The 9,058-nt window shown below is 49.4% G+C and overlaps 1 protein-coding gene across 1 annotated transcript; it reads left to right on the plus strand.

Annotated features, from left to right (window-relative positions):
- Positions 1 to 3,432: 3,432 nt before the first annotated feature.
- On the plus strand, positions 3,433 to 8,769 carry LOC130878795 (testisin-like). Its single transcript, XM_057776920.1, has 6 exons — positions 3,433 to 3,682; positions 3,820 to 3,939; positions 4,198 to 4,363; positions 4,893 to 5,176; positions 8,095 to 8,249; positions 8,525 to 8,769. The coding sequence occupies exons 1-6, from the start codon at positions 3,433 to 3,435 to the stop codon at positions 8,762 to 8,764; spliced, it is 1,215 nt and encodes a 404-aa protein (XP_057632903.1). The 3' UTR covers positions 8,765 to 8,769.
- The last annotated feature ends 289 nt before the right edge of the window (positions 8,770 to 9,058 follow it).

A 9,058-nucleotide genomic window follows, 5' to 3' on the forward strand; every position in this document is an offset into this window, starting at 1 on the left:
GTGGTGCACACTTTTAACCCCAGAACTCAGGTGGCAGAGGCAGGAGGATCACTGTGAGTTTGAGGTCAGCTTGGTCTACAGAACAAGTTCCAGGACAGCCAGAGCTACATAGTGAGATACTGTCTCAACAAAACAAAACAAAACAAAACAAAGCAAAACAAAACAAAAGTCTTTGCCTGTGTGTATGTATGTGTGTATGGGTCTGTCTGTCTGTATGTATGTGTATGTATGTATGTCTGTGTATGTATGTATATATATGTATGTGTGTATGTATGTATATGTATGTGTATGTATGTATGGGTCTGTCTGTATGTATGTGTGTATGTGTATGTATGTATGTATGGGTATGTATGTATGTCTGTGTATGTATGCATGTCTGTGTGTGTATGTATATATATGTATGTGTATGTATGTGTGTATGTATGTATATGTATGTGTATGTATGTATGGGTCTGTCTGTTTGTATGTATGTGTGTATGTGTGTATGTATGTATGTATGTGTATGTATGTATGTATGTGTACCACATGCATCAGGGGTCAGATCTCCTGGAACTGAACTTAGCTATGTTTGTGAGCTGCCATGTGAGTTCTGGGAGCTAAACTGGGGTCCTTGGCAAAAGCAGCTGGTGTTCTTACCCGCCAAGCCTTCTCTGCCCTCCACTAATATTCTAAGGAGTTATTTGGGAGGAGAGCGGTGGGAGGGGCCAGGAGAGAAGAACGCAGGTGAGTGTGAACACAGAATAATGATGCTTACAGGACGGGAATGGCAACACAACCCTTTGCTTTGTATATTAGTGAAGAAATCAATTGAAAAACGAAGAAGAAAGGGTTCAATCCAGAACTTGAGCCCGAGCCTTTGAAGCGCTATTCCCAGCAGCCAAGACACCGATCCACAGAGACATCTGCCAATGGATGAATGGATAAAGAAATGTGGTGAGACGCACGCACGGACATTATTCGGTCAGTTGTTCACAACATGGATGAGACTACAGGACGCTGTATATGTGCATTAAATGATAAATACTAGAAGGTGCAAGGCCCCGAGGTCCATCCCATTGCAATAAAACAAACATACCTCTCCAAACCTAAACAAAAATCAAACGCCATAAAAGTTGATCTCAAAGTACAGACCAAAATAGTGGTAGCCAGAGTCTGGGAAGTGTGGGAGAGGGGGATGGTGGAGGATGGTGAGCCATAGGAAGCCGGGGTAGAAGTGCCATAGCAAGGCGAGGGGAACTATGGGCGACAGCAATTTACTGATTATTTCAGAATAGTGGAGAACATTTTCAATATTTCCAACAAAAGATGAATGTCTGATGGTGTGGATTTGCCATTTATTCTAATCTGATGCTGCACATTTTGTATCTATAGTGAAATACCATTCTAGTCAGGCATGGTACTAGACGCCTTTAACCCCAGCAGTAGGGAGGCAGGAGTTCCGGACCAGCCTGTTTTACATAGCAAGTTCCAGAACATAGAAAAAACCCTTTCTCAAAACACACAAACAGAAAAACGAAATGAAGAATGTATGAGGGAAACACCACACTGCACTCCATAAAAATGTATAATTGGGGGCTGGAGAGATGACTCAGTGGTTAAGAGCACTAACTGTTCTTCCAGAGGTCCTGAGTTCAATTCCCAGCAACCACATGGTGGCTCACAACCATCTGTAATGAGATCTGGTGCCCTCTTCTGGGGTGTAGGTACGCATGATGGCAGAATGCTGTACATAATAAATAAATCTTTAAAAAATAAATATATATAATTATGCAAGTTAAAGTAGAGGATTGAGGCCTGGAGAGAGGGCTCAGCAGTTGAGAGCCCTTGCTACTCTTGCTGAGGATCTGGATTTGGTCCCCAGCACCCACATGCTTGTTTACAACCATCGGTAACTGCAGCTCCAGGGGATCCAATGCCCTCTTCTGACTTCTACAGGCCCCAGACATGCATGTGCAGCATATACATATAGGAAGGCAAAACACTCATACACGTAAAATAAAATTTAAAAGATGGTGGTGCTGGTGCTGAGGAGATGGCTAAATGGTTAGGAGCACTTGCCTGCTCTCGTAGAGGATCCAGTTCAGTTTCCAGCACTCACAGCTGGCCCACAAAGCCTGTAACTCCAGCTTCGGGGGATCTGAGACCCTGTTCTTGCCTCTCTGATAGCTACACATGAGTGAAACATACACAGAGACACTCACAAACATTTTTTAAAAAGATTTACTTATTTTTGTGTTCACTGGCGCTTTGTCTGCATGTATGTCTGTGTGAAGATGCCAGATCCCGTGAGCTGCCATGTGAGTGCTGGAGTTGAACCCGGGTCCTCTGGAAGAGCAGCCAGTGCTCTCAACTACTGAGCCATCGGTGTAGGAGTTTCTTCTGTTTCTGTGCTGCTTTTATTGGTTAATTAATAAAGAAACTGCCTTGGCTTAGTTGATAGGGTGGAATTTAGGCAGGCAGAGAAAACAGAACTGAATGCTGGGAGGAAGAAGGGCAGAGGGAGAGAAGCCATGGATCCTCTACCTGAGATGGACTCCGGTTAGAATCTCCGGTAAGCCACTGGCATGTGGTGATATACAGATTAATGGAGATGGGTTAAACAAATGTGTAAGAGTTAGCCAATAAGAAGTTAGAGTTAATGGCCAAGCAGTGTTTTAATTAATACAGTTACTGTGTGGTTATTTGGGTGTAAGCTAGCTGGGTGGCCCAGACAAACAAGGGGCCTCCCCTCCTTATACAACAAGCCATTTCTTCAGTCTCACAAACATTTTTTTTTTAAGAGACAATAAACCAGACAAGCAAGATGGTACACACCTTTAATCCCAGCACTCAGGAGGCAGAGGCAGGAAAATCACTGTGAGTTCAAGGTCAACCCGGTCTACAGAGAGAGTTATAGGACAGCTGGGGCTACATAGTGAGGCTATGTCTCAACAAACACACAAACAACAACAAAACAAAAACACAAAATCAAAAAAGATTTTAGAAGAGTGGGAAATTAAATATCGAAGTAAAATATCTCTATATTTTTAAATCTTTTGATAATCTTTGCCTTTGTGTGCATGCATGTGTGAATGTGTGTGTGCATGTGTGTGTGTGTGTGTGTACAAAGGAAAGAAATCCTAGGAGGCACTGAGAAAGCTACGGCCAGAGGAGCATAAATTTGAATCCAGAGTGGGATACAAAATGAATTATTGTCTCAAAAAGAAAAGCAAACAAGCAACTATAAAAATCAAAGAAAATAGAGAAGAGTAAATGCCTTAAAAAAAAAATTTCACAAGGAGGAAGGCCATCAAAAATGAGCTTGCCGCCAGGGGGCAGCCTAAGCCGGCGGGGCTTAGCCGGTTGCCCAGGCCCTTCTCTTTCCGCCAAGAAAATCCTGCAAAAGAGCAAGTTCTTGGCTGATCCCGTGATGGGTAGGTCTCAGAAGAGCTCATGGAGCTTCCTGGGGGCCTCTGGCTAAGATTCAGCGGCTCGGTCCTGGAGGAAGTTGTGGGCGGAGGACAGAGGGCGCCCCTGAGCTCAGATGACACCAGGTCTGCTCGGGTTCACCGGTTGCTGTGCCATATCAACAGCTTTAATGGATGCCCTGGAAGACAGTGCCAGGGCATCATGGTCCCCAAACGGCCTTTGGGCCTAAGGAGCTGCCTCTCCCCCGGTGGGCGCGGGCCTGGCGCAGCAGGAAGTAAGAGGGGGTGCCAGGCGGCGGGAGAAGTGGCCATGGGCGCGTGGGGCAAGACGTTGGTGCCACTGCTGCTGGTGGTGGCGGCGGTGGCCTCACAGTCAACCCTTTTGCAGGTGGAACCAGAGAACCCCTGTGAGCTGCTCTGCGGGTACTGTTGTGGGATTGGGGGTGGCGACAGGGAGATGGGGAGGTGAAGGTGAAGTGTCTCGCATTCTCTCACTTCATTGCAGTATGGCAGGAAGCGGACCTATTGTCAGGTAAGGCGATCAGAACATGCTTCCTGCGTGGTGGGCCTGCACCGGGGTGCGCCTCAACCATTTCTCTCCTTCGCCCCAGGATCCAGAACTCGTGTGTTTCTAGTAACGGCCCCTGGGGTGGGGGTGGGGACAGGTGCGCAGGGATCACGTGGGGAGTGTCCCCGCGAATCCTTAGGACGTCCCTCCCTCCCCATGCCCTTCAGTTACAAAGTGTGAGTGTGGTGTGTGTGTGTCTGCTCAGTCTGTTCCTCCTCACAGGACCCTGTGGTCACAGGACCATCCCTTCACGTATAGTGGGTGGCGATGACGCAGAGCTCGGCCGCTGGCCATGGCAAGGGAGCCTGCGCATATGGGGTTCCCACTTATGTGGAGCGACCTTGCTCAACCGGCGCTGGGTGCTTACAGCTGCCCACTGCTTCCAAAAGTGAGTGTGGGGTCAAGCTGGGGCAGTTGAGGGCTAGGGAGTTTGGTGCCTGGGTAGGCATTTTAGTGTAGCCCCAGGAGTAGCTGTGATGGGTTAAATCTATAAGAATTTATAACCTAATGCCCCAGGAGGGAATCCTTTCCCAGTTCTTCTAGAATGTTCTTTCAGGACATTCTCTGTCCCTCTTCTACCTCCGCTTTCTTCCTCAAGTCCTTCCCAAATATCCCCACACTGGTTCCCATGTTTGCTCAGATCTTTTGGGGTCTGCACAAGGGTTCCCTTAGGCCCAACTGCTGTCTTTAGGACAGCTCTAACAGATGGCAAGACCACTTTTCTGCTCCCCCACTCCCAGTGCCCAGGAGCAAGGACTGTTTCCAGCCTGTCTGGGTTCTGTGCTTCCTATAGAAGGCTTCTGGGCCCATAAGAAGGCCTTAGCAATTACACTAAGAATGAGCAGCCCTACAGAGGCACCACAGAGACAGGCCCAGGTGAACTCAGGTGGCCTGTCTGCTCTCTCCTTCTCTGGCAGGGATAGTGATCCCTTTGATTGGACAGTCCAGTTTGGCGAGCTGACTTCCAAGCCATCTCTCTGGAACCTACAGGCCTATTCCAACCGTTACCAGATAGAAGATATCTTTCTGAGCCCCAAGTATACGCAGGCATATCCCCACGACATCGCCCTACTGAAGCTGTCATCTCCTGTCAACTACAATAACCATATCCAGCCCATCTGCCTCCTGAACTCCACATTCAAGTTTGAGAACCGAAATGACTGTTGGGTGACCGGCTGGGGGACTATTGGAGAGGATGAAAGTGAGTCTGGGTACAGACAGGGTCGGGGGAGGGGGGGCGCCTCCCCGTTCTTCCACACCAGTCCCCCCCTAGACTCTGCCGCTGCAGTGAGCCCCTCTCGTCCACCACGGAACATTTTCTCATCGATTTGTCTTACTTCTGCTTGCCAGGAGGACAGGAGGCAGCCCTTTCCTTCCAGACAGGGTGCAGGCTGGAGCTCAGAGGTGCCAGGAGGCCTGCAGGGGCGGGGGATCCCATAGGACCCACAGGGTGACTTTTGCAGTATTATATTTATGATCTCTCTACTTCTGCAGCCACCCCCATCCGTGAGTGTCAGGAAGCACGCCCCTCCATGCCTGTTCCACCACCCCGATTCTGACGGTGCACGCCTTACAATTCCCAAGTCATTTCCCTCCACTCTGCACTCACCATTGAAATCCCTTTGGAGGTCCTTAGAGGACATCATCAAACCCCTGCCTGCAGTTCAACAGGAACACCCCCCCCCCAAGATGCACTGATCCCATGCTGCCTCGGGGCTTACAACCCCATAGCCTGGGCATGCCCTTTGTGTCCAGAGTGACCCTGCCTGCTCCCTGAGTTGGCCCGTTTCTGCAACGTCCCCTAATAAGAGTCATCCCCTTTCCTGCATGGCATGTGCTTGGCCCTGTTACAGGCTTGGGGACCCTGGTGTAGCAAAGTAACAGTGTAATTAAAAAAATCATCTTATTATTATTTTTTTTTTGTGCATGGGTGTTTTGCCAGCACGCGGATGTCTCGGATCCCTGGAGCTGGAGTTATAGACAGGTGTGAGCGGCCACACAGGTGCTGCAAATTAAACCTAGGTCTTTTGGACCCGGCTCCCTATCCCAGCAGCATAATTTTTAAAAGGGGATTTTAAATATTTTATGTAATTCATATCGGTGTGAGTGCATCTGAGTGTATGTGCAGATGTGTACAAGATGCCCACAGAGGACAGATGAGGGTGTGGAACCCCCAGGACTGGAGTTACAGGTGTTTCTGAGCCTCTTAGCAATGATGGGGTCCCCACTTGTGTCCTCATTACTGAGAAAGTGCTCTCAACCACTGAGCCATCTCTCCAGGTAGCTTTAAAGGGATCACATCTATTTATTTTGTTTTTAAAACATTTTTAAAAATATTTATTTATTATATATACAATAGTCTGTGTACATGTATGCCTGCAGGCCAGAAGAGGGCACCAGACCTCATTACAGATGGTTGCGAACCACCATGTGGTTGCTGGGAATTGAACTCAGGACCTTTGGAAGAGCAGGCAATGCTCTTAACCGCTGAGCCATCTCTCCAGCCCCAACATTTATTTTTTTTAAAGGGCCAGTGCCAGGTGGTGGTGGTGCATGCCTTTAACCCCAGCACTCAGGAGGCAGAGGCAGGCAGGTCTCTGTGAGTTTGAGGCCAGCCTGGTCTACAAAGAGAGTTCCAGGCCAGCCAGGGCTACACAGAAAAACCTTGTCTTGAAAAACAAAGCAAAAATATTTATTTTATTTGTTAAGTGTTTATGTGCTTGAGTGTATCTATGAATACCATATACATGCAATACCTGCAGAGACCAGAAGAGGGTTTTGGCTCCTCAGGAACTGGTGTTACAGGTGGTTGTGAGCTGCCTGTGGGTGTTGGGAACTGAAACCAGGTCCTCTGCAACAGCTGTCAGCGCTCGTAGCAGCTGAGCCTTCTCTCCAGCCCTGGTTGTTTCATATGTGATGGGGGTGGGCCAAATTCACACAGTGGCTCATATGTGAAAGCCAGGGACAACTTCCGAGAGTTGTGGGTCTTGGGGATCAAAGCCAGACTTGATGGCAAGGGCCTTTACCCATTGAACCGTTTCATCTGGGCAACAGTGTATTTTTATGTCCACTTTATAGCTGAGGTAATTGTGGGTATCATGGAGAGTGTCCAAGGCCCCAGAACTAGGAGGTGAGGCCAAGGTTCAACGGGGAATTGGCAGGGAGAATAGAGAACCCGACGCTGAGTCTGCTTGTTAGGCAGGAGTCCATTTCCTTTTCCTAGAGGGTTGTGAGCCAAGGAGCCCACCCAGGTCCACTTTGCTGCCCTTTGCAGAGCAGGTGGTCACGGTGGCCACCTTGAGCCTTGGCTTCTCTCTTCTCAGTACACAGACACAGGCAGCAGGCCCTTCTGGTGTGGATATAGGCTCTGTTCACCCTGCAGCTGGGACACGCTGAACAAGACACTTGGCTGAATCATGCCTCAGTTTCCTCTTCTGTGGAATAGAATAACGGAAGCTCTGGCTTCTGAGAGCACGCTTGAGATCTGAGCTCTCAGAGAGCTCTCAGCAGACAGGAGACACTCTCTGTAGCTCTTGCTACACCCTTGCCACCCTTGCCACTGAGTCAGACAGTGCTAGGAGCCTAGACTCGGGGATCCAACATCTGGGCGTCCTCATCGGGCTCCGACAGTTCACTAGTGCCTTTTGGTAATGGGGCTCTTCCCCAGAACTGTTTTTAAAATAATATATCCTGATGCTGTTATATCCTAGAGGTGTTTTAGGCTCTTGGCTCAGGCCTAAGAAAAGCCTAGAAGGAAAGGGCATCACAGAGCTGCTACCCCTGGTCCAGTACCTGGATGTCTTACAGGATTTGGCTGCTATATCCACTGATTTCTTCAGCATCACAGTCCCCCGCCCCTCCCCGTATATATTTTGGTTACATGCTCAGGCAGGGACTTACATTCTCCACCCAGTCTGGGGATGGCATTTACAGTGGCTCCATCCATCAAGTCCTGTGATGCCGATTACCCACGCTGTTAGTGTGGGGCTGCGGCTGGGGACCGTTGATGTCTCGGGCACAGCAGGTGCCCCAGGACACCCCTGTTTCCACACCCTATGCCATTCCTGCCAGGAGAAGGGGATCCAGGGGCCCATCTCCCTGTCTTCCTTCCCTGCACAGGTCTGCCGTCTCCCTACACTCTCCAGGAAGTGCAAGTGGCCATCTTCAACAACAGCATGTGCAACCACATGTTCCAGAAGACAGACTTCCGAATAAACATCTGGGGGGACATGGTTTGCGCTGGCAATCCTGCTGGTGGCAAGGACGCCTGCTTTGTGAGTATCACTGCACCCCACCATGGCTTCTGGGCCCAGTACCTACCATTCCTAGCTCCATCTTCCGCCCAGCTGAGTTTCACAAGGTACCTCATTCACTCTCAGGCCAACCCTGGGAAATAGACTGTGGCCCCATTTTGCAGATGAAGAAGCTGAGGCTCCAGGGCTGTCAGGGCACGGAGTCAGATCCACAGCACTCCCTCTCCCTTGGCCTCCCTCCTACTCCCACTTGTCACCCCCCCCCCCAGGCCAAGCTTACCTGTGCTGTTCCTCAGGGTGACTCAGGAGGACCCTTGGTGTGTGACCAGGATACGGTGTGGTATCAGGTTGGAGTTGTGAGCTGGGGTATAGGCTGTGGGCGGCCCAACCGGCCTGGAGTCTACACCAACATCAGTCATCATTACAACTGGATCCGGTCGACCATGATCCGCAATGGGATGCTCAGGCCTGACCCAGCCCCCCTGCTGCTGTTTCTCACTCTGTTCTGGGTCCCCTCGCTGCTGAGGCCTGCCTGAGCCCACCTGTGAAAAGACTGTCATCTTTTGTATCATGTTTGCTAATAAACATGCTTATATTTTCATAGTTTTCCTTCTACTTGAATGGCTTCCCATACAAGCACCTCCTTTCTCCCAGTTCAAGCCCTGTATCTAATCCCTGAAATCTTGGCCCATCCGCATCAAGTTCTGGCTTTAAGCAGTATCATCCATTTAGTGCAATTACAAAAACCACAATTTGTGGCTGGGCATGGAAGCACCACCTGTAAGTCCAGAACATGGGAGACGGAGGCAGGAGGATCAGGAGCCTTCTGC

This window comes from Chionomys nivalis, chromosome 7 (assembly GCF_950005125.1).
Source record: "Chionomys nivalis chromosome 7, mChiNiv1.1, whole genome shotgun sequence".
Classification (NCBI taxonomy): domain Eukaryota; kingdom Metazoa; phylum Chordata; class Mammalia; order Rodentia; family Cricetidae; genus Chionomys; species Chionomys nivalis.